The sequence below is a fragment of the Rattus norvegicus genome, chromosome 1, assembly GCF_036323735.1.
Source record: "Rattus norvegicus strain BN/NHsdMcwi chromosome 1, GRCr8, whole genome shotgun sequence".
Classification (NCBI taxonomy): domain Eukaryota; kingdom Metazoa; phylum Chordata; class Mammalia; order Rodentia; family Muridae; genus Rattus; species Rattus norvegicus.
This window is the reverse complement of record NC_086019.1, coordinates 87,566,014-87,592,002: the sequence shown is the minus strand read 5'-3', so window position 1 is coordinate 87,592,002 and position 25,989 is coordinate 87,566,014. Positions and strand designations below refer to the sequence as shown.

The window sequence follows — 25,989 nt, the reverse complement described above, 5'->3', positions numbered from 1 at the left end:
CTTCACCATCCTGGTAGATCCTGCTTCTACCCCAGGGCTCTCTCTGCTCAGGAGTCACTGATTTCCAACACCTTTACTCTCTGTCTCTCATCTCACCTCCCTGCGCTCTTTAGAGAAATCCTTGCAGGGATCGGCATTAGACCCTGGATATTAGTAACACTGGTCTCCTATGGAGAATGTTAGCATCTCAGTTCCCTATCCCAGATCTGCCAACACACCTGTCTGTTGAGACATGGTCCTAGCTTCCTCTCTACCTTTTGCCAGTCAGCTCTGCTTCTGAGAACACCCATCCTGGAGGGCTGGAGAGATGGCTCAGTGCTTAAGAGCAGTGGAAGATCCTATAGAGGAGCCATGTCTAGTTCCTAGCACCCATGGTCACTCATAACCATCAGTCACTCCAGTTCCCAGGTTCCAATGCCCCCTTCTTCCCTGCGTGGGCACCATGGATGTTGAGGTGCAGAGATATGCATGATGATGAAATAACACCACGCAGAGAATATTAGAATAAAGCAACTATGTATTCTGCATGGTCCTCCCCTGTGCAGTGCAGGGCATTCCAGGTGAAGGCCACCCTGCCTCTCAGACCCTCCATTTTTCTGTGCTTCCTCCTTTTTCTTTTGTGGTCCTGTGCCACTTGCCAGTCACCCTGGAGCACCTGGGAAGGTTGGCTCATGTTATGATGCTCTAGTCTGTGTAGTGAGCTGAATACTAGGCTTACTCGTTGTCTCATGTAAATTTCTGAACACACATCAGGCCCTGAGGACAGGCTGTGGATGTTTCTAAGGGAAGCTCAGTGTGCTATCTTCTTACAACTGACTGGAGGACATCTTTAGACAGCAATGCCTTGGAGGTCGCTGGCCCAGGTTCAGCAGTGGAGGTCAGTGTAACTGGAAGGCCATAGCTTCATGGAGCAAGGCACACAGTGGCTCAGTGACAACTAGGAGAGACACTGGCGCTGTGACTCCAGGTCCTAGGTCTGTACCATCAAGCTCCTCTGCTCAGCTCCCATGTGACAAAGACTATTTCTCCCACACAGCACAGGAGACCACCATGTCAGAGCACTCAGGTTCTTCTGCCTGGTTCTCCAAGGACATGGATTGAGGGTGGAAGTTACAGACGCCAACCCTGGCTGAAAGAGGCCTTTGCACATGTTACAGCTTCCACAGGGAGCCATATTCTCTTTCTCCTGTCTACACAGAAGTGTAGAGAGCGGCGCGGCGAAGCAAAGATGGCGCCGACATCCAGCCTTGTCTGGATATAAACGACTTACTGCGCATGTGCAGGCTTGTCCCCTTGCTAGGGCTCCCTCTAGTGGTGAACAGCGGTACTGCACATGTGCGGTTTATGCACCAGGTGTTAGTTGACCATTAATATGCTAATGAGGTGATTCATTCTCCGCCAATCCCTGGAGGACAAGTAGTGGGGTGATCCAAGCCCCACCAATCCCTGAGAGATAATTAGCATACTGTTGTCTATATAAGCCGAGCGATTTTGCTGCTCGGAGTCCCTGTTCAAGAGAGCTGTAACACTAAGAGAGCTGTAACACTAAGAAGAGCTGTAACACAGTAAAGGCTTGCTCGCAGAAGAATCCTGTTGCCGCGCGTCGTTCTTGCTGGCGGGACATTGGGCGCGCGACAAGTGGTGCCGAGACCCGGGAACCAACATCGCCGGTGCCGAGGGGACCCTTCAGTGTGCTGAAGAGGATTCAGAACTGTGAGAAGGTAAATTAAAAGGTAAGCTTCGAGAGGCATGCCCCTTTTTGGAAGAGAGCATGTCAGAAACGGAGCGGAGTGAGAAATTAGGCTTCCAAGAGGCATGCCCCTTTTTGGATTTAAGAGAGCATGTCAGAAACGGAGCAGAGTGAGAAATTAGGAGCACGCAAAAAGAAAAAGGTTACTAAAACAAAAGTGAAAGAGATACAAAAGGCGGAAGAAACGCTGCCAGAGGAAAAAATAGCTGTGCCCCGGAGGACGAAGTACAAGTCACCCGGAGAGGATACTTTGTATCCATTAAAAGAATTAGAAGCCTTAGAACTGGCTGGCAGTGACTCTGAGCAAGAGTTGTCAGAGTCGGAGGAGGAGGAATTAGAGGAAGAGGCAGCCATATATGAGGAAGAAAGATATGGGCCTAGGTGGACAGCCACTGTGAAGAAACCTAAAGTTATGGATCCTTTGTGGGCAAGGCTTGTAATTTTGTTTCTTTTCTTCTTTGTGTGGGATAGAGAGGCCACAGAGGGCAAGCTTAAGCCTGGACCAAAACCTCTTTGGCAAATGGTCCCTGCCTGCTTAGAGGATAAACGATGTGAGGAAGCTGTTAGGACAGGTCAGAGGGTCCTTGCAGAGCAACAAGAAAGTATGTCAGAGGGAGAAAAGGTCTCGAAAGAAAAAAAGAAAAGAAAAGGAAATAAAAGGAACAGAGAGAAGGCAGAGATAAAAAATGGGGTCAGTGCAGCTTTTGTTGTGGCTCAAGTTGAGGCTATTGCTAGGTATGTGATTAGGCTGTGGAAACCTCACAGAGTCATACTGATCAGATTTGATAGAGGTAGACCGCCTGAAAATTTATTCAGGAGAATCAAACAGAAAGATAAACTTGAGTGTGCCTACTTAGATTCCTGGTCTCAAGGAGATTTAGCAAGTGACAAGGTGCTTCTCTTAAAAAAGCAGTTTCAATCAGCCCTTGGAGCCTTGCACCTGTAGCTAAGATATGTGTAGCCACTTCAATTTTGTTTTCTGATTGGTTTTAAATGTATAAATATTCTCTACATGCCTTGGTTATGGACTATTGGCTTTTAAGTTATTGGATATGGTTTAAAAAAATGTAACATTGATAACAGAAAGTTGACATAAAACTGGTAAAATTTAAAATATGCTCATGTTTCTGTTGATACCTGTTCCGGTATTATACACGCTACTCTGATGACTGGTGAAAAAGCTCGTAATGCCATTAGCCATTGCTTAGAGGCATGGGCAGCCTGGGGAAAGCCTGATAGTCTCAAGACAGACAATGGGCCTGCCTACACTGCAAAGTTCTTTCAGGCATTTTGCCAGACAATGCAGGTCGGTCATACTGCAGGCTTACCATACAATCCCCAGGGTCAAGGAATTGTGGAAAGAGTACATCGTACCTTAAAAGAGCTTATACAAAAACAAAAAGAGGGAATTGCCAGCGGCCAAACACCAAAAGGACAACTTTCTTTGGCTCTTTTTACTCTAAATTTCTTAATTTTGGATGTGCATGGCCGCTCTGCTGCGGATCGCCATGCTGCTACTACACCTATAACTAATGCAGAAGTAAAGTGGAAGGATGTCTTAACTGATGAATGGCATGGCCCAGATCCTGTGATTTCGAGATCTAGGGGAGCGATTTGTGTTTTTCCGCAGAATCAAGAAAATCCAATTTGGGTACCTGAGCGTTTGACTCGAAGATTGTCTTCTGCTCTTCCTGAAGATGAGACTACGAACCCTACTATTGCTACTGGGAATGGTAATACAGGTTAATTCGCTCACCCTGTGGGCTATTGCCAGATCCTGGCCAGTACCCATGCCAGTTCATAGCAATTCTACTGTTTTGAGAATAAGACTGGCAAGCATAATCTCTGGCCTTGGTTCCAATGGATGCTGTCCAATGAGCAAGGGTCATATATATCCCTGACCCCCTTTGCTAGGTTGATGGGTGAGAACTTCGTGCTGTATAATGTTTCAGCTACCAGAAAAAATGATACCAGGTTGACCAATATTCAATATAATAACCTCTTGTCAGCAATGGTGCTTTAAATTGTAATAGCTCTGATGTAGTCTGCTATTTAGCTGAATGCTGGGATGGCACCAATGACACCGCAGTGATGGTTAAGATTCCCTCCTTTGTGCCAATCCCAGTGGAGGCAAACCCAGATAGCTTTCCTATTCTTAATTTGCTGAGAGCCAAAAGAGATTTTGGAATTATGGCAGCCATACTTTCAGCCATTGGGCTGTCTGCTGCTGCAGCTACCACAGCTACAATCGCTATGACCAATCAAATACAGACGGCTGAGACTGTCAATCAGATTGTAGAAAGAACTGCAGTGGCGCTAGAGATACAAGAAGAATTTAATACCCATTTGGCATCTGGCCTTCTATTAGCCAATCAAAGGATAGATCAGGTTCAAGAACAAATTGAAGCACTGTATCATATGACACAGCTGTCTTGTGTTTCCTCCCTTAGAGGTTTATGCATTATTCCTTTGCGAGCTAACTTTTCTCAGAATTTTCAACAGAGCAAAGAAATCTCGAATTATCTGAAAGGAAACTGGTCCATGAAAGCAGAGCAACTATCCAGACAATTGCTGATGCAGATTGCTGTCCTCAACAGCACTAGGCTGGACCCCATCACAATTGAAGACTTTACCTCATGGGTTACCAATGCTTTCTCCCTTGTTAAGGAGTGGGCGGGCATGTTTTTCCTGGGGAGCTATTGTCCTCCTGGGATGCGGAGTAGGTCTCTGGCTTATTGGCTGTTTAAAAAGAGAACATGCCAGACACAAAGTGGTTGTTTACCAGGCTATGACCACCATTAAAAAGGGTACTTCTCCCAACATATGACTGGCCTCTTTGAAAGATCAAGAGTTCACCCTAGATCATTTTTGTCAGTCATGTGGAGTCATTGTATCCAGGGACGGGCAACTTTCCTCGAGCTCGGACCAACCCAAGACCTGGGGCCCGGTGGTGATAGGGTAACTCTATGACGGGTAAGGCCGAGTTTGGATGAGAACGACCTAAGACAGGAGCAATGACAAGATTGACGTGACACCCAGATCTAGACCAGTCATTTTATTAAACAAAAAAGGGGGAGATGTAGAGAGCGGCGCGGCGAAGCAAAGATGGCGCCGACATCCAGCCTTGTCTGGATATAAACGACTTACTGCGCATGTGCAGGCTTGTCCCCTTGCTAGGGCTCCCTCTAGTGGTGAACAGCGGTACTGCACATGTGCGGTTTATGCACCAGGTGTTAGTTGACCATTAATATGCTAATGAGGTGATTCATTCTCCGCCAATCCCTGGAGGACAAGTAGTGGGGTGATCCAAGCCCCACCAATCCCTGAGAGATAATTAGCATACTGTTGTCTATATAAGCCGAGCGATTTTGCTGCTCGGAGTCCCTGTTCAAGAGAGCTGTAACACTAAGAGAGCTGTAACACTAAGAAGAGCTGTAACACAGTAAAGGCTTGCTCGCAGAAGAATCCTGTTGCCGTGCGTCGTTCTTGCTGGCGGGACATTGGGCGCGCGACACAGAAGTGCTACTCAAGGCCACCATCAGAAGTGTCAGTTCTAACCGGATAGGGCATGACTATAGTAGCCTTAAAGTAAGAACCTGAGACTCAGAATAAACCTACATGTGCAGGATACGTGGTCACAGCCTTTCAGCAGGTGACAGGATGAGGCTGTCTGAGGACAGCACGACTCTCATGACTCAGTTTCCCCACTGACACAGGTCCCTAAGAGTGTGAACCTGGAATCAAGTGAGTGCTATTCCAAGTGGCCCATCCAACCTGAACATTATATGTGAGTAACTTCTGTCTTATCATTGCTATAACTGTGTAAATACAAAGTGCAGCTGTCAGGACATTTGGTCCCCACACACCAATCTGACTTATCCCAATCATCTGAGGGGCCCAGCCTTGTGCTGGAGTGGGTTGGAGGGAATTTTGCCTAGAGAGGCTCAGGAAGACAGAGGGACATTTTAGACTCAGGCTCAGTGAACACACGAGTGTCTGGCGGGGTTCTGTGTAATGTGGTGCTGTTGGAGCAGGGCTCATGTACCCCACATGAGTACTCCTTTACCAACCTGCACCCCTGCTCTGTCTGGATCTGCTTAACTGACTTTATAGCACAGATATTGTGCTTCTATAGACCAGCGTTTCCCCTTCCTTCTGTTGATGTCACAGTTGGCTTCATTCTGTTTCCTCCAATGGCTCAGATGTCCTGCTGCTGCTCTCCTCAGGTACTCATTTCCATCCAGGATCAAACCTCAGCCTCTCCTGCCAGGCAGCCTCTCACCCTCTTGCACATCACTCCTGGATTTTCAATGGGAAGCCCCAGTCCTTCTCCATAGGGCTCTTTATTCCCAGCGTCACTGCTGCTCATGGATCCTATATTTCCCTTTTCCAGAACTTGACCATTGGCCTCGATGGGACCACAGTGAAAAAAACTTATAGGTCTGGTTAAATGCTTTATTGAAATGTCAGCATTGAACTTTGGGAGGAAGCCTTGGCTTTGTGGATAGACACAGACATTAATTCCCAGGCTGAGTCCTCGGGCACAAACAGTTCCCAGTCTCATGAGATCCAGCTCTGTCTCTTCTACTTCTTCTTGCCTCTCTGGTTTCTCCTGGGTGATCCTGGATTGCTCTTTGGGGGAGAGAGAGGTAGAGAGACAAAGACTGAAAGACAGAGACAGAGAGACACAGAGACATACAGAGAGATCGATCCTTTTTCTCAGGCGGGAGGAATTTCCTTAGGGGAGGGGCGTACCTAAGGTCACGTAGATTTTCATTTTTGTCACCCACTCATGACTTTCTGTCCCCTCCATTTTCTCTCATGATCTCCATGACCCTGAAGGGACACTCAGAACGTGGACTCATGCTTTTGCTCCTCTATCCCCAACGCTCCCATCTCCTGTCTCATCTGAGCTGATGATTAGTTTCTGCTCTGCATCCAGTGGAGTCAGAAGAGGCAGTGGATGAGTGTGACGGGGAGGCCTGTGCCAAGTCAGGATGGGAATAATGCGTTGAACTCGCTGTTTCACTAACTCTTCCCGACAGACATCAGGTTGTTGTCGTCAGTGGGAAAAATGATACTCAATGTGGATACCTGTGAGCTGTGTCCAGGCTCTGATGTCCAGCCGTGAGGGGCTGAGTACACCAGGACATGTGATGTCTGCAGGGGACAGAGAGGGACACTCACTTGGAGAATGGGGAATTTCTTGTGGAATCCTTCTTTGGAGGAGGAGGAAGACTCAACAGCTTGATACAGTGTCCTATTTATTATTAACTGTAGGGAGCGGTGCGACAGCTGTATGATAATGAGGTGAATCTGGCGCCCTCCTAACAACAGTACTGAGCATGCGTGGAGTTTTGCACCTGACGTCAGTCTGGCTGGGGCGGTACTATGCTAAATGGGAGTTCATGCCTCGCCAATCTCTGGAGGACAAGTAGCTGGGATGGCAGTGGGGTGACTCGTGCCCCACCAATCCCTGAAAGAAGATTAGCATACTGTTGTGTATATAAGCCGAGCGGCTTTGCCGCTCGGCGCGGTAACACTTAAAGCTGTAACACTTGGAGCTGTAACACTTGGAGCTGTAACACTTAGGGCTGGCTGCCGCCACCTCCCTGTATCAACAAAGAAGGTGTCCTGCAGTAAAGGCTGTTGAGAAGAATCCAACTGTGTTGCGTCTTCCTTGCCGGACGAGGTGGGCGCGACAATTAACTGTCTACTTCACACAGCACAAATTCCACCTGGGAGATTGCTCATCTGCATAGCTGTCCTCATCAGGTCTGGCTGTGTGCATGTCTGTGAGGGAGTGTCTGAACTGATGCAGGAGACCGAGCCCACTGTGGGCAGCACCATCCCTAGGCAGATGGTCCTCTGTTGTCTAAGAGAGCTACCTGAGCATGAGTCGGAGAAAGAGCCAGCAAACAGCATGTCTTGTGCCTTGACTTCCTCCCGTGCTGCACCTTGACCCAAGTCTGGACAGGAAATGCATGCTCTGCTCTCCTGAAAGGATTCTGTTAAGGGTGTTTTTTATCACAGTGAAAGAAAGAAACCCAAACTGGTGTACAGGGGGCAGCATTTGGAGCATTCATTTGAGTCAATGTCCTGTTCCCTGCCGTAATAGAAGACCCCTGAAATATACTATGGGCCAACAGAAGGAAGGAATGAGCCCCCAGAGATGGGTCAGTGAGTACAGGTACACCCCCTTTCCATTCCTGTCGTCTCCTTTGAAGGGAAATGCACCATGCCTTTCCACTGACAGTTTGTGAGCTCTAGGTTCCTCCCAAGGGGTACAACCTCTGGATGCCCACTTCTTCCAACTGTAATCCAGGACCTTCCAGGAAGATATGGAACCCTGCCTAGACCCACCCTACACTAGATGGAAACAGGAGTTCTGCAGAGCACAGTGGGCAGGATGACAGGCTCTGCATCCACCTGTGCTGAAGAGATCAGGAAGGATACAGTTGACTTGTTGAGAACTACAGATGGCGATAACAAGATGCTCTGGAGCCCTGGGTCAGTCCATGTACAGTGTTTGGAGAGTGGTTTAGTCCCTGGGAGCTCTGGTTGGTTGGCATTGTTGGTCTCAGGGATTGCAAGCCCCTTCAGCTCTTTTTTTTTAACTTGAGTATTTCTTATTTACATTTTGAATGTTATTCCCTTTCCCGGTTTCCGGGCAAACATCCCCCTAACTCCCCCCCCTCTATATGGATGTTCCCCTCCCCATCCTCCCCCCATTACCGCCCTCCCCTCAACAATTACGTTCACTCGGGGTTCAGTCTTGGCAGGACCAAGGGCTTCCCCTTCCACTGGTGATCTTACTGGGCCATTCACTGCTACCTATGAGGTTGGAGCCCAGGGTCAGTCCATGTATAGTCTTTGGGTAGTGGCTTAGTCCCTGGAAGCTCTGGTTGTTTGGCATTGTTGTTCATATGGGGTCTCAAACCCCTTCAAGCTCTTCCAGTCCTTTCTCTGATTCCTTCAATGGGGGTCCTGTTCTCAGTTCAGTGGTTTGCTGCTGGCATTCGCCTATGTATTTGCTGTATTCTGGCTGTGTCTCTCAGGAGCGATCTACATCCGGCTCCTGTCGGCCTGCACTTCTTTGCTTCATCCATCTTGTCTAATTGGATGGCTGTATATGCATGGGCCACATGTGGGACAGGTCCTGAATGGGTGTTCCTTCTGCCTCTGTTTTAATCTTTGCCTTCCTATTCCCTGCCAAGGGTATTCTTGTTCCCCTTCTAAAGAAGGAGTGAAGAATTCGCATTTTGATCATCCGTCTTGAGTTTCATGTGTTCTGTGCATCTAGGGCAATTCAAGCATTTGGGCTAATAGCCACTTATCAATGAGTGCATACCATGTGTGTTCTTCTGTGATTGGGTTATCTCACTCAGGATGATATTTTCTAGATCCATCCATTTGCCTATGAATTTCATAACATCATTGTTTTGATATTCCATTGTGTAGATGTACCACATTTTCTGTATCCATTCCTCTGTTGAAGGGCATCTGGGTTCTTTCCAGCTTCTGGCTATTCTAAATAAGGCTGCTATGAACATAGTGGAGCACGTGTCTTTGTTATATGTTGGGGCATCTTTTGGGTATATGCCCAAGAGAGGTATAGCTGGGTCCTCAGGTAGTTCAATGTCCAATTTTCTGAGGAAACTCCAGACTGATTTCCAGAATGGTTGTATCAGTCTGCAACCCCACCAACAATGGAGGAGTGTTCCTCTTTCTCCACATCCTCGCCAGCATCTGCTGTCACCTGAGTTTTTGATCTTAGCCATTCTCACTAGTGTGAGGTGAAATCTCAGGGTTGTTTTGATTTGCATTTCCCTTATGACTAAAGATGTTGAACATTTCTTTAGGTGTTTCTCAGCCATTCGACATTCCTCAGCTGTGAATTCTTTGTTTAGCTCTGAACTCCATTTTTTAAGGTTATTTGACTCCCTGTGGTCTAACTTCTTGAGTTCTTTGTATATTTTGGATATAAGGCCTCTATCTGTTGTAGGATTGGTAAAGATCTTTTCCCAATCTGTTGGTTGCCGTTTTGTCCTAACCACAGTGTCCTTTGCCTTACAGAAGCTTTGCAGTTTTATGAGATCCCATTTGTCGATTCTTGATCTTAGAGCATAAGCCATTGGTGTGTTGTTCAGGAAATTTTCTGCAGTGCCCATGTGTTCGAGTTGCTTCCCCACTTTTTCTTCTATTACTTTGAGTGTATCTGGTTTGATGTGGAGGTCCTTGATCCACTTGGACTTAAGCTTTGTACAGGGTGATAAGCATGGATCGATCTGCATTCTTCTACATGTTGACCTCCAGTTGAACCAGCACCATTTGCTGAAAATGCTATCTTTTTTCGATTGGATGGTTTTGGCTCCTTTGTCAAAAATCAAGTGCCCATAGGTGCATGGGTTCATTTCTGGGTCTTCAATTCTATTCCATTGCTCTATCTGTCTGTCTCTGTACCAATACCATGCAGTTTTTATCACTATTGCTCTGTAATACTGCTTGAGTTCAGGGATAGTGATTCCCCCTGAAGTCCTTTTATTGTTGAGGATAGTTTTAGCTATCCTGGGTTTTTTGTTATTCCAAATGAATTTGCAAATTGTTCTGTCTAACTCTTTGAAGAATTGGATTGGTATTTTGATGGGGATTGCATTGAATCTATAGATCGCTTTTGGTAAAATGGCCTTTTTTACTATATTAATCCTGCCAATCCATGAGCATGGGAGATCTTTCCATCTTCTGAGGTCTTCTTCAATTTCTTTCTTCAGAGGCTTGAAGTTCTTATTGTAGAGATCTTTTACTTGCTTGGTTAAAGTCACTCCGAGGTACTTTATATTATTTGGGACTATTATGAAGGGTGTCATTTCCCTAATTTCTTTCTCGGCTTGTTTCTCTTTTGTGTAGAGGAAGGCTACTGCTTTATTTGAGTTAATTTTATACCCAGACACTTTTCTGAAGTTGCTTATCAGCTTTAGTAGTTCTCTGGTGGAACTTTTGGGATCACTTAAATATACTATCATATCATCTGCAAATAGTGATATTTTGACTTCTTCTTTTCCAATCTGTATCCCCTTGATCTCCTTTTGTTGTCTGATTGCTCTGGCTAGAACTTTGAGTACTATATTGAATAAGTAGGGAGAGAGTGGGCAGCCTTGTCTAGTCCCTGATTTTAGTGGGATTGCTTCAAGTTTTTCTCCATTTAGTTTAATGTTAGCGACTGGTTTGCTATATATGGCTTTTACTATGTTTAGGTACGGGCCTTGAATTCCTATTCTTTCCAGGACTTTTATCATGAAGGGGTGTTGAATTTTGTCAAATGCTTTCTCAGCATCTAATGAAATGATCATGTGGTTTTGTTCTTTCAGTTTGTTTATATAATGGATCATGTTGATGGTTTTCCTTATATTAAACCATCCCTGCATGCCTGGGATGAAGCCTACTTGGTCATGGTGGATGATTGTTTTGATGTGCTCTTGGATTCGGTTTGCCAGAATTTTATTGAGTATTTTTGCGTCGATATTCATAAGGGAAATTGGTCTGAAGTTCTCTTTCTTCGTTGGGTCTTTGTGTGGTTTAGGTATAAGAGTAATTGTGGCTTCATAGAAGGAATTCGGTAGTGCTCCATCTGTTTCAATTTTGTGGAATAGTTTGGATAGTATTGGTATGAGGTCTTCTATGAAGGTCTGATAGAATTCTGCACTAAACCCGTCTGGACCTGGGCTCTTTTTGGTTGGGAGACTTTTAATGACTGCTTCTATTTCGTTAGGAGTTATGGGGTTGTTTAAATGGTTTATCCGTTCCTGATTTAGCTTCGCTACCTGGTATCCGTCTAGGAAATTGTCCATTTATTCCAGATTTTCCAGTTTTGTTGAATATAGGCTTTTGTAGTAGGATGTGATGATTTTTTGAATTTCGTCTGTTTCTGTAGTTATGTCTCCCTTTTCATTTCTGATTTTGTTAACTTGGACACACTCTCTGTGTCCTCACGTTAGTCTGGCTAAGGGTTTATCTATCTTGTTGATTTTCTCAAAGAACCAACTTTTGGTTCTGTTGATTCTTTCTATGGTCCTTTTTGTTTCTACTTGGTTGATTTCAGCTCTGAGTTTGATTATTTCCTGCCTTCTCTCCTCCTGGGTGTATTTGCTTCTTTTTGTTCTAGAGCTTTTAGGTGTGCTGTCAAGCTGGTGACATATGCTCTTTCCTGTTTCTTTCTGCAGGCACTCAGAGCTATGAGTTTTCCTCTTAGCACAGCTTTCATTGTGTCCCATAAGTTTGGGTATGTTGTACCTTCATTTTCATTAAATTCTAAGAAGTCTTTAATTTCTCTCTTTATTCCTTCCTTGACCAGGTTATCGTTGAGTAGAGCATTGTTCAATTTCCACGTATATGTGGGCGTTTTTCCCTTATTGTTATTGAAGACCAGCTTTAGGCCGTGGTGGTCTGATAGCACGCATGGGATTATTTCTATCTTTCTGTACCTGTTGAGGCCCGTTTTTTGACCAATTATATGGTCAATTTTGGAGAAAGTACCATGAGGAGCTGAGAAGAATGTATATCCTTTTGCTTTAGGATAGAATGTTCTATAAATATCTGTTATGTCCATTTGGCTCATGACTTCTCTTAGTCTGTCTACATCTCTGTTTAATTTCTGTTTCCATTACCTGTCCATTGATGAGAGTGGGGTGTTGAAATCTCCCACTATTATTGTGTGAGGTGCAATGTGTGCTTTGAGCTTAGTAAGGTTTCTTTTACGTATGTAGGTGCCCTTGTATTTGGGGCATAGATATTTAGGATTGAGAGTTCATCTTGGTGGATTTTTCCTTTGATGAATATGAAGTGTCCTTCCTCACCTTTTTTGATGACTTTTAGTTGGAAATTGATTTTATTTGATATTAGAATGGCTACTCCAGCTTGCTTCTTCTGACCATTTGCTTGGAAAATTGTTTTCTAGCCTTTCACTCTGAGGTAGTGTCTGTCTTTGTCTCTGAGGTGTGTTTCCTGTAGGCAGCAGAATGCAGGGTCCTCATTGCGTATCCAGTTTGTTAATCTATGTCTTTTTATTGGGGAGTTGAGACCATTGATGTTGAGAGATATTAAGGAATAGTGTTTATTGCTTCCTGTTATATTCATATTTGGATGTGAGGCTATGTTTGTGTGCTTTTCTTCTCTTTGTTTTGTTGCCAAGACGATTAGTTTCTTGCTTTTTCTAGGGTGTAGCTTGCCTCCTTATGTTGGGCTTTACCATTTATTATCCTTTGTAGGGCTGGATTTGTAGAAAGATATTGTGTAAATTTGGTTTTGTCATGGAATATCTTGGTTTCTCCATGTATGTTAATTGAGTGTTTTGCTGGATACAGTATCCTGGGCTGGCATTTGTGTTGTCTTAAGGTCTGTATGACATAAGATGTGATTTTAAATCCAAATCTTGCTATTCCAGTGTGTTTGGACACCCAGTATTTGCTTTGGTGGGAGAACTGGGTTCTGATGATGCCAAGTAGTCTTGGTTTCTGTTGCCGAGTTTCCTATGCTTACCACTCGCCATCATGTTGTCTCTGGTGTTAGCTTGTCTTGCTGTTTCTGACAGTGGCTTGACCCTACTGTAGGCCTCTGTATCAGCACTCCTTTAGATCTGTTTTCTTTCAGCGTGATCTGGGAACAGAGAGCTGCTCATGAGTTTGTGGGACCTGAAGTCTCCAGGTGAGTTGCTTGGTGCAGTAGAGTTGGTCTTACCTCTGCTCTCTGGTGTTTAGGTACTCCTGTCAACTGGTTTTCAGCTCTCAGTGCAGGCGGAAACCCAAAAAGTCCTGCCTGTGACTGCTCCTAGGTCCCTGTGCCCAAAGGTCACCGATGGCACTAGGTAGTTTCCTTTTGGGTCAGGAATGAGGGCAGAAAGTAGTTGTCTCCTCTGAGTTCTCAGGATTGTCTTTTATTTCTGAGAGTCCAGCTTTTTTTCCCTCGGAATTTGGGTGCAGGAAGCTGTGGGACCAGTTTAGTTCAGTTCTGTGGGCAGGCAGAAACCAGTAGGTTTCTTTGATGCTGACAGAGTCACGTCCAGGACACAGCCGATGTCATCCCTGGGATGAGTGTTGTTCTCTGAGGGCATGTTGATGCTTATCAGCCTTGTTGCTCAACATGTTGATTGCAGGAGAAACATAAAGAGAGAAAAGTTGAAAGGGATGTGGAGCAGCATTGACAGTGGTAGGGACAGAGCAGTGCCTTGGACACTGACCCCACTATCCACAGCTCATAGGATTTTGAGAAGTGCTCCTGCCTGGGAAAAAACTCAGCTCTGAAAAAGGAAGGACAGCAGAGGCCAGGAGCCTTGTTGGAGCTGAAGGTCTTCTCCTCAGAGCAAGGGCAGTATAGTGAGGAGAGACATGGAGGTGTCCTCTGTGCTTCTCTGTTCAGGGTGTAGCCCTTGGCAGGGGTTCCTGCTCACAGGTAAGTGTTCCTACTATCCGATTGTGTGGGGGAAGGAAAAATCAGAGGCCCAGTGTCTTCTGAAGAGGGGAAGTCTAGAGACAACTTGGGGTTTCTGAAATGTAGTGCAGAAGCTGTAGTGAGGGACAGAGGCTCAGCAGCAGGAAGCTCTGAGCAGACAGGAGCTGATGAGGGAATAAAAAAGCCTCAGCCGCCTGCCTGTATTCAAAATCAGTCAGAATGGCTACCATGGTCAGAAGCCCCACATTCCCCACCATGACAGGGTGACTCTCTGAATAGAGATCAGCCGTGGGAGGTCCAGCAAGATGGCTCACGGTGTAGAGACATGACAGTCTGAACTCATTCTTCGGCTCTCACGGGGTGGATGGAGATGCAGACTCCTGCAGGCTCTTCTCTGCCCTCCACACAGGCGTGTGTCATACATCTGCAGTGTGCACAGCAAGACATTGTGCTTTCCCGAACCCACACGAACACACTGAATTATTAAATCACACTTGAATATATTGATTTCCCTTTGCTCTGAGCCTGGGCACTATGTAGATAAGTCCATGGAGATATTAATCTTTCCTTCCTTTCTTCGTTTGTTCCTTCCTTCGTTTCTTCCTTTGTTCCAGTTTCCTTCATGTTTTTCCTCTTCTTTATCTCTCCCATTTGTTCCTGATCTATTTTCAGGAACTGAACCTTCCAAAAAGATGATTCCAGTCCTTGTCCTCACTAAGCCCTTTTCTCTTGGAGCAGAAGTCAGAGTATCCAGAGGAGAAAGTCAATGGTTTAATGGAACCTTAACTAGAACAGAAAACAATTCAGAAAGTGAGGATTGTATGAGGAGGGAAGGAAGAGGAGGAGAAAGTCAGAGAGCTGCTTCACCTCTCACCAGACCCTCTATGAGAAGAATGATATGGGGACACCTGTGTAGAGGATTCCATAGAGAGGAAATGACACCCTGTGAGTCTCTGAGGGCATGGAGGTCATGTTTCTCCCTTCCACTAATAGTGCTCCCCAACCTACAGGCATAAGCTGAGGGATGCTCACACCTGCTCAGGATCGGTGGCTTTTCTCTCTTCCCTTCTAGCCTCCCTTTTAACCAGCTGGCTCTTGCCCACCACTGCCCAAGTCACCCTCGAGTCCTCACCGCCCCAAGTGGTTGAAGGAGAAAACGTTCTTCTAAGTGTTGACAATATGCCAGAGAATATTATAGGTTTTGGCTGGTTCAAAGGGGAGACCGACATGAACCGTGGAATTGCACTGTATTCACTGAGGTATACTATAAGTTTGATGGGGCCCGTGCACAGTGGTCGAGAGACATTGTACGGCAACGGGTCGCTGTGGATCAAAAATGTCACCCAGGAGGACACAGGATTCTACACCTTTCGAATCATAAATAAACATGGAAAAATTCAATCAAATACAACCCTGTTCCTTCACGTGAAATGTAAGTAACTCTTTGTGAACTGTGGGTTCTGGGCGGTGTCCTTCCACTAGACACAGAAGTATCAGGCCAGGGCTGTGTCTCCCTTCCCCCTGCAGTGTGTGTTCATGTTGGGGCTTGAACATTTACTGCAGGACTCACATGGTGGAGAAGAATGTCAATTGGACACAATCCTTCATTTGATTTCACCTTGGAGAAATCTGAATGCATGGTGGGCAAGTCAGCCAAACATATCAGCCTCTGTCTAGACTCTTGAGGTTCTTAGCAGGAAACTGTCCTTGGGAAAGAAAGGAAGAAGGGCCCTGGGAGCCATGGAAGTCTTACAGAGTTGAGTACTAGAAAGCCCTGACTCCACAACTCTGCTCCAGACTCACGTCCTGATGGCCCCGAGTAGCTTTTTGCTAGGGATGGACCTTGACTTTCTGTCTGTGGAGCAGAGTGCTTGTCAGTAGTCAGTGTCAATCTCCACGTGGACGGGAACACTGCACTGCCATGAGAGCCATGATTAGGCTAGGTCTCCTGGTCATCCCTGGTGACCCAGCGAGAGAGCACAGCAGGGCAGATTCCCAGGTCATTAATCCATTGTCCTGATGGGGTTATGAGACATTTAGGAAGGCCAGGATCCTGAAGGAGAGCAACAAGGACACAGGCCTCCTTACAAGTTCTTGTCCTTTGGGGCAAGCACAACCTCTCCTACAGGCATATGAGGACAGGCTTGGCTGAGGTTGACAGTTCCCCAGACATGAGCTGCAGTTCCCACGGTGAAGAGCAGGGATAGCCTGGGACAGTCAAGGAATACAAATAAGTGGATATGTCTGGTCAGGATGTCACCTTGTATTCTGGCTTTTTCCCTGTCCCCATAGACCTGGAGGTCATTGGCACAGCCTTCTCAGACCTCTCGGCTGCTTCCTGTATCTGCTGCCCCGCCAGGGGATTGTGTTCACATTCCTGACATTCATTTTCTCTGGGAAAGCAAGGGTGTCCTATGGGAATCACCTAGACAGAGGTTCAAGGCATCTCAGAAAGGCCAGGCAGCACATGGGCAGAGCCACCTCACAGCTCAGGACACAGAGGAAGTGTGCCCACCATCTTGAATCCCTACATTGGACAATGGAGCCCAGAGCAGTCCTTCCAGGACTCAGGTCACCTCCCACACACTCAGGAAGTGAGGCTCCTGACACAGCTGCTCCTGGGCCCCTTTTCTCCCTGAGAATCCCGACTGGTGGCTGCAGTGAGAACGCATCTGTCCCCTCCCCCACTCGTCACACAGCTGGCCCCTTGGGATCCTCACACACATCTCTGTCTCCTTCCTCCTGAGAGCAAACTCCATCTTTGCAGGGCACTGAGAACACAGGGCAGACTGGGTGCCCAGCTGGTTCCTGGGTCACCCAGGGAGTGCAGAGGCTCACTCACTGGTGCTGACTGAGCCAGGCAGAGGCCAGAACAGAGGGCTGCCCCCGGGTGAGCTGCTGTCTTCTTAGGGCACAGAGATGCTCAGAGGTTTGTTTGTCACTGTGAGCTCTGTGGAGCCGAGACAGAAAGAGCCCAAAGCAGAGGTTAGGTGTGTAGGACTGAGTGTGCACAGGGCAGAGAACACAGAGCTACCCACAGCCCACGGGACTCTGGGAGATGATCCTGTCTGGGATGAGTCTGAGGCTTGAGGAGGAGATCTGGGCTGGATCAGATGTGCTACAGACAGAGGACAGCTCAGCCCACAGATCCAGGGAAGACCCTCTGCACCCTCTTCAAAGGCCCTCTTGATCATGGGTATGGAGACCACACTTTCCAGAGTGTGAGAGGAGAGCACTTATCTATTCTCTGTAGTCTCCTCAGCGGTTCAGTGATCCGAGAGGAGTCCGGGTTTTTAGAGATGACATAGTGGGACAGAGTCTCACTTGGTGAAGGATTAAGGGCAGGGGGAGATTGTTGTCACCCATCGTCATGAGCCCAGTGTTCTGAAGACTGAGGTTCTCAGCTGTGATGTCCCAAATAAGAAACCAAGCTGGTGTTGATCAGTGACGTGACTCATTGGATATGGATTTTGCTTCATGTCTGACAACCTGAGAACCAGTGAACAGAAGTTGTCCCATGATCTACACCTAGGGACGTTGTCCTACATCCACCAACACACACTAAGAAATACCCTTTACAGAAACACACCACACACACACACACACACACACACACACACACACACACACACACACATACACACACGCACGCACGCGTGCAAACACAGAAACACAGTTTACAAAAAATTAAATTTAATGGAAGCATTCAACACCATACCACCAAACAGGAATTTGTTTAACCCATGCACATTTTTGGTCCTGAGACATCATTCATTCATTCAATCATTTATTATGTAGCCACAGATATCTGATGTATTTTTAGTCAGCATTTCTTTAAAGACCCGTAAGGGTTCTCATAATTCCCTAGCCCCAGTGGACTGGGAAACAGACCAGTAAAGACAGCTAGAAGGTGAATCAGGTATTGGGGGATCATTAAAAGAACAGAAACACAACAAAATCATCAGAGAGTGAAGACAGATCTGCATCAACTCTGAGTGTGAGCAGGGATCTGAGGACGGTGAGGCAGGGCCATGTTGACACCTGAGAAGAGAGCAGCATAGAGAGGAAATGGCAAGTGAGGGGCACGGAGTGCATGAAGATAATGCACTGACCTCCACTAGCTAGGGCAGGGAGACTCCCACACCTCAGCGGAGCACTGGACACAGCTGCTCAGGACTCAGGGCACCATCTTAGCCAAATACTAAAGTCCTGATGTTGATGGATCTCTCTTCCCTTCTAGCCTCTCTTTTCGTCTGTGGGCATCCTTTTAACCCCGAACAGCCCACTATTGAATCAGTGCCGGTCAGCGTTAGTGAATGGGGAAGCGTTCTTCTCCGTGTTCACCATCTTCCAAACTATCTCCGAACACTTTTCTGGTACAGAGGGGCACTCGTGTTGAACAAGCTTGAGATTGTCCGATACAGAACATTCAAGGATTCCTATGAGCTGGGCCCTGCCCACAGCGGTAGAGAAACAATGTTCAACACTGGGTCCCTGCTGCTTCAGAATGTCACCTGGAAAGACACTGGATTCTACACCCTACGCACTCTCAGTACAGAATTCAACGTCGAATTAATACACATTTACCTTCAGGTGAACAGTAAGTGATTCTCTGTGATTGTTCAGTGCTGGGTGGGGCTTTGACACTCAGGCCTGTCTCTCCTGACATGTGACCACCTCTGTTCTGCACTTGTCAACCGTGTGAGGAATTGACCACTGGGTGCAGGACACACACATAGGAGAGAATTGCCCATGGTTTAGACTTTGTCTTCAGATTCGCCATTGTATCTTGGAGGACTTAAGATGCCTGACACCTCTCTTGTTGAGACTCTTGTGACGCATGGGAGCAAACTGATGTGTCCTCACAGAACAGTGAGCACCAGGAAACTCTGGCCCTAGTTGTCTGTCCCTGGCTTGCCTAAAAATGTCCCAGGTTCCGTTTTACCAGGGCTTGTCACTTACTCCTGCTGAGGGCAGACAGTGAACCATGGATTTTGGCTGTGTTCATCAAACCAGTGTAAGTCATTATCACTACCCAGGAGAGTTTCATAAAGAACAAAAACAAAACAAAAAACCAACAGAAAAAAAAATCAAACTAAGCAAGGGTAGTTGTAGACCTGCCCACAGGCCATTCTGATATCTGTGTTCTCAGTTAAGGCTCCCTGGTTCAGATGACTTACTCTCTGGTTTGTGTCAAGTTGACATGAAGCCTGCCAGCATAATTTCTGGGACTGCCAGGAAGACCCAGCCTATTCCAATTCCTCCCCCAGCCCTAGTCCTGTGGGCTACAGGCAGAGCAGTGAGAACATGTAGAACATGCTATCACAGGCTGACTGTAGGTACAAGGAGATGAGAAAGTCAGAGAGTGTGTATGCAGGGTGTGTAGAGACCGAGGTCATGGGAGACATCATCCCAAAGCACAGTGTGCATGAGTATGTGCAATGTCTGAATGAGGGCAGTGAGGGACAGCCACGGAGACACTAAGGAGAGAGCTCCATGCAGAGGAAATGACAGATTCCTCTGCACTGAGGGAATGGAGGCCATGTTGCTGACTTCCATCAGGTGGGAGAGACACACCCACACCTGCATCTCTAGGCTGAGGGAAGAATCCATCTCCTCAGGTTGGAGGTCGCCATCTTTCCACCAAGCACAGTGATTCCATGTGATGACTTTTCTTCTTTCCCTTCCAGCCTCCCTTTCCTCGTGCTGTGACCCTATTACCCCTGCCCCACTCACGATAGATCCAGTGCCACGGCATGTGGCTGAAGGGGAAAGTGTTCTTCTCTATGTCCACAATCTGCCCGAAGCTCTGCAAACCTTTTCCTGGTACAAAGGAGTGTACAGCCTTAAGGAATTTAAAATTGCAGAATACAGCATAGCGACAAAGTCTGTCTTCCCGGGCCCGGCACACAGAGGAAGAGCGACAGGTTACACCAACGGATCTCTGCTCCTGCAGGACCTCACTGAGAAAGACTCGGGATTGTACACACTTGTAACATTAGACAGTAATGCCAACATTGAAACAGCCCACGTGCAAGTCACCGTGCACAGTAAGTGACTCTCAGTGTCTTCCAGGTGCTGGGCGTGGCTTATCATAATTCATAATTGAACTGTGACGACTGGGCTGTTCCTGCTGTCCCCCACTACACTGTGTCCTGTCATGGGTACTTGGACACTTACTGCAGGGCACACATAGGGTAGACAAACAGCAGCAGATCAGAACCTCTTCCTTGCCTTTTTTGAAAAGAGTTACCCATCCTATGCAGGGCAAACTCAGCCCAAGGATGTCAGGCTCAGCCCTGACCATTGGGTCTTTCACCATGCACACGGCCCTGACATAGACTCTGTGGGGGTCAGATAAGCCCTAGGTGACATAGCCATGTTGTCCCCACACAGAGCACCAGGCATCCCTGGCTGCAAACCTGTGTGATGGGGAAACTCCAGGTGAAACTGGGAAATGTTTTGTCATTGTTTGGATTTGGAGTCCTCTTAGAGCTGACATGGTACAGAGCTGGCTCGGCATATGTCACCATCCAGTGCACTGCCATGAGTGTCACAGTTGTGCTAGTTACCCTGGACATCTTCTGCATCGACTCAGCCAAGAATAAATGGCTGGACAGGACCAGCAGGGTGCCCAGGCTCTCAACTAGCTGTGTGGATGGCCTTCACAGGAAGGTCACGGTCTCCAAGGTGATGGACAGGGGACACAGGTCTGCTTGGCAAGTGTTTATCCTCTGATGTCCTGCTCCTGGAATTCTCTCCTGCAGGAAATAATTTCCGAGTTGCTAAAGTGGACGGACAGCACCCAGACATGAGTTGCAATTCTGTGGTTGTTCACTGGATGGCAAAATAACTCAGACTAAGACTTCAGAGTCTGCCCAGTCTCCTGAGGCTCTTGCCAAGCTCAGCAGAAACCTCAGAGAAGTAATTCCAGGGACCACAAACTTAGGTTGTAGCCCAGATCCATCCCTGAACCTCCAGACCTGGAGTTCTCTTGGGCAGTCTTTCAGACCCACTAAGCACATCACTCTGTCAGAGGATCCTGTGTGACCAGGTTCCTGGCTCTCCCTGGCATATCCATGGGGAATCACCTAGACAGAGGACAGCTGCCTCCCAGGAAGGACATGGGCAGACCATAGATGAGGCTCAGCCAGCACAGGATGCTGAGAGTCCCTCTGGAGCTCTCCTAGGGATACCAAGCCACTACCCTTTCTCTAGGACTCAGGTGACCTCCTGTGGCACAGTCACATGAAACTCTACACATGACTGCTCCTGGGTCTCATGACAACTCACCCTGACTGGTGACTCCCTTCTGGTGAGTCCCTTTCCTAGCATCAGTCATCAGGTCCCTTCCCAGTCCTCATAGGCATCTCTGTCACCTTCCTTCAGGGAGGGAATCATACCTCAGAGCATTGACAATAAAAGTTCAGCTTAGGATTTTGTGTCATAAAGGACACAATGGGAAAACAGCAGAGGGCGGTCTCAGGGTACAGATATCACTATGAGCCCTTGCATGGCACCATCCCTGACAGCGGACAGCATCAGCCTGGGAAGGGCTCCTGCCTGGGTGGAGGCTGGGCTCAGAGGGAGGAAGCCTGCAGAGCTTGGGGCAGTGGTGTAACAAATTCTGTTCTGCACAGAGCGAGGGCAGAGCAGGCAGCCTCAGCCATGGAGGCCCACTGTGTACTCCTCTCTAATGCTTGGAGCCCCTGGCAGTGTCTCCTGCTCACTGGTGAGGAGAACAGTGCTGGACTGTGTGGGTCCAGGGGAACTCAGAGACTTGTTGGCATCTCCTAAGCTGGAACGACAAGAAAGGGTCCCTCAAGTTAACCTCTGACCTCCATTCAGGTGCTGTGACCTGCACTTCAGTGTACACTCAGGATGGTGTACATCTGCTCCTGCTCAAACAGCCACACTCACACTCACTCCCCTCACATAGGAATGGTACTGCAGCTGGGGGTTTAACTGCTGTCAGTTCCCAATATGAGAATCTCATTAACACCTGGATATGCAAGAACTGTGGACATCTACTCAGTACCCACATGCACGTGAGCCTGTGTAGCCACTGGTCCTTCCAAAAATATCGAATTAGATTTTTTTTTCTAACAAGGCCTTAGCTGTCAAGCGCTGAAAGACCGACCAGGAAGGCCATCTTGAAGTGAAGTCAGGTGCTGACTGGACCAGAATCAAGGCTAGGAGGGGAAAAGCTGGGGTCTATGGAGGAAGTAATGAGATAAAGTTTGCCTGCACTCTACATCTTCTGAGGGAGAGCGGGCATGTGAGGACAGTGAGGGTGGAGACACATGAGGACACAGTTCTACACAGAGGAGGCAACACACAGTCAGGTGCACCCAGGGCTTGGAGGTTGTTTGCTCAGTCCTGTTGGGATGTGCAGACTCTGCCTCCCACCTCTCCTGAGTGATGGATCTAAGCTTCTCTGGTCACAGAACCCCACCTTTTCACCAGAGACAGCTATCTCAATATTGATTATTTTCCCTTCTATCTTCTTGATTAAATGGTGTTCCCCATCCCTCTATGGTCCAGATCACGACTAAATCAGTTTGAGGAGCATCAGGAAGCCAAGGATCCAGACTCAACTGTAGTTGTTTCCAGAGAGCTTCTCCCCAGGGCTAGCATTGGACTTCCTGTTATAGCTCGAGGAAAAAATGCTTTGCTGACTCTCCAAGTCACATAGGGCTTGGGATCAGCTGTGCACCTCCATGACAGCTTTAGTCATGTAGGTCACATGTGTGCCTCCTTCTCCTGAGCTTCAGTGGACAGGTGCCAGGACAGAAACCCACTGTTCTGATGGACTATGGTAACTCAGATGAACATAATTTCTCCAAGGGAAGGGACAGAGGTGACAGTTCACCAGGCAGCTTCTTTTCCTCAGGAGTCCAGCCTTGGGTAAGTGGAACAGGTGCTGCTGATGTGAGCAGCTCCCCCATCCACCGGTCAGAACATTGCTCATACCTGACCTTAACTATAAGCACTGCAACCATTGTGCACAGCGTGTCCTAGTAGAGGGAATCTGAGGCACATCAAACTCATTGGCTGAATCAGGGTCACACAACCCCGGAGGTGACACAAGCAAAGTATAAGATATGACTGTAGTCACAGCTCCAATTTCTCCTTTCTTGGAGCTTCATTAATGAGCAATAGAGGGACTTTTTGAGCTGTCTGAAGTACTACTGTCATTTGATCCCCTCTGTTTCTTTGTAGAGCCTGTGACACAACCTATCCTGAGAGTCACGGAGAGCATAGTCACAGTACAGAGCTCAGTGGTCTTCACTTGCTTGTCGGACAACACTGGAGTCTCCATCCGTTGGCTCTTCAAGAATCAGAATCTGCAGGTCACAGAGAGGATGACCCTATCCCCATCAAATTGCCAACTCAGGATTCATGCTGTCAGGAAGAAGGATGCTGGACAGTATCGATGTGAGGTCTTCAACCCAATCAGCTCCAAGACCAGTCTCCCTGTCAGCCTGGCCGTGATGAACGAGTGACCCCTCCTCTCATCCTACAGCAGAGTGGGGGTCCTTTCTGTATTGAGATGCCCACACCTACACAACCCTGTCAGTTACAGATTTCCATTCATGCTCATGGCCATCTGTACTTCTCTCCCATCCCTCCCTACACCTGATACTGAACCCCTCCATTATCTTCTATATCCCCTCTTCCACCAAGTTCCCTTTCTCCTTCTTCCCCCTCCAACTCTATTTCCCCCTTCTAAGTGGGTTTCAATCCACATTTGACCTTCCTTCTTGTTTAGCTTCTTTGGGTCTGTGGAGTGCAGTGCGTGCATCTTGTATTTCATGGCTAATATCCACTTATAAGTGAACACATGCCATGCATGCCTCTTTGGGACTGGACTTCCCCACTCAGGATGTTATTCTGAAGATCCATCCATGTGCCTTCAAAATTATTGTTGTCATTGTGTTTAATAGTTTAACAGTAGCCCATGTTGTGTATGAACCACATTGTCTGTATCCATTCTTTCTAGCTCCTGGTGCCCTCCCAGCAGTGCTCAGCCCACTATTGATGCACAATGTAGCCCAAGGGGAAAATATACAATTTGTTCTTAGTGGACAGAGAGTTTCAAGCCCATACTGACATAAAGAGGGGAACTGACGTTGACAGCTGTCTTAGGGTTTTACTGCTGTGAACAGATATCATGACCTGTGCAAGTCTTATAAATGACAACATTTAATTGTGATTCAGTTCACAATTATCATCAAGGAGGGAGCATGGAAGTGTCGATGCATGCATGGTACAGCAGATTTGATTGTTCTACAGCTTCATCTGAAGGCTGCTAGCAGAATACTCATTTCCAGGCAGCTAGGGCTAGGGTATTAAAGCCCACACCCACAGTGACACACCTCCTCCAACAAGACTACACCTCCAACTCTGCAACTCCCTGGCCCAAGAATATACAAACCATCCCAACAGCCATGGACTCACAGTTTGTAATAGCCACCAATCGAAACTTGCTGGGGTCTGCACACAGTGACAGAGGCACAATGCAGGCCAATGGATGTCTGCTCTTACAGGGAACACCATCCCGATGGAGACAGGATATTTTGAGCCTTCAAATCTGATATGCTGAGGTAGAACCTGAAAAAACCTCTTTGTGTCACCACGTGGTCAATGGTTTTGTGTGACCTCTTGGTGCTATGTGGTTTTGTTTCATTTTTTGTGCAAACTGGTCTACTTCCTGTAGTGGTATTAACATTATTGATAAGCCTTGTGTGGGGTTACTATCCTCCTCAGTGTTTTATGTTCCTGAATGAAAGACTGTCACACACAGCCTCTATATTTGAATAAGCCTTAAGCAGCACAGTTGGTGGATAATCGCCCAACCTCCATGTGTTAGAACCTGCCTCCCACTGATAGCTCTGAGTTATTGAGAGGCCAAATCTTTTGTGTTCAGTCTTCATTTGAGAGAACCTAATCTGAGTCTGAACTCCGGTAAGTTAACAGCCTGGTACCCAGCATTAGTTCCAAGTTGCCCTCCAACAAGACCTGCGCCTCGTTCCAGTCTCTAGGCTATCACCCAACAAGACCAGCATCTCCAGTTTATTCCCCCAACAAACCTGCAGCCCCACGTTACAACCCCACCCCCTGCCCAACAACAACGAATGCAGAGGGGAGTAGAACATAAGTGTACGACGTGACTCTCAGCACCAGTCAATTATGCTAAAGGCCATCTTGCCTTCCGGTTAGATGCTTGCAGTTATCTCTTTGGGCTTCTTACTATTAATCCTTCCCCCGATAGTTTTCAGGACTCTCCCCTAAAACCGTCCTGCATGATGGTGCTGTGCTGGGGGAGGGGTGAGCTACCTCTCATAGAATAAAGACCCTGCTGTGAGTTGCATCCGACGGGGTTCTCTCTGTGATTATTATGAACTAATTTCCGTCTTGGTTCCATCTTGGTGGCTCTTCATTCCCTCTGGGCTGTGTTCTCCTGGACCTTCTGTGTGGTCCTCTGGCTCTTCCTCCTGCTTGCCTTCTCTGGCATGGCGGCTCTCTGTCCTTCTCCTGGTCCAGAGCCCTGGAAACCTAAAACCCTGCCTGTCTCTTCTCCCGAGTTATTTACCAATGAGAATTAACCAAGGGCAGGTTCCCAGAAGCTACTTTCCGATGCTCTTGTGCAAACAGTTTTGGAAAACCCAGTTAGCATTAGAAAACAAGCAGATACATCCTGTCAGAATTTCATGCCACTTTGGAGTTTTAGAATTTATCAGACGACATAGCCACTGTAGACACACTGAATTAGCCAAATGTCTTACCCTGTT

General features: G+C 47.2%; 1 protein-coding gene across 1 annotated transcript; it reads left to right on the top strand.

Annotated features, from left to right (window-relative positions):
• The first annotated feature begins 13,962 nt into the window (after nt 1–13,962).
• Nucleotides 13,963–24,169, top strand: LOC102557319 (carcinoembryonic antigen-related cell adhesion molecule 3-like). The gene is given in 5 exon segments (NM_001329892.1): nt 13,963–14,194; nt 15,267–15,626; nt 18,435–18,794; nt 19,885–20,244; nt 23,417–24,169. Coding segments are annotated over 5 exon segments (1,428 nt in total). The 5' UTR covers nt 13,963–14,130; the 3' UTR covers nt 23,701–24,169.
• Nucleotides 24,170–25,989: the final 1,820 nt, after the last annotated feature.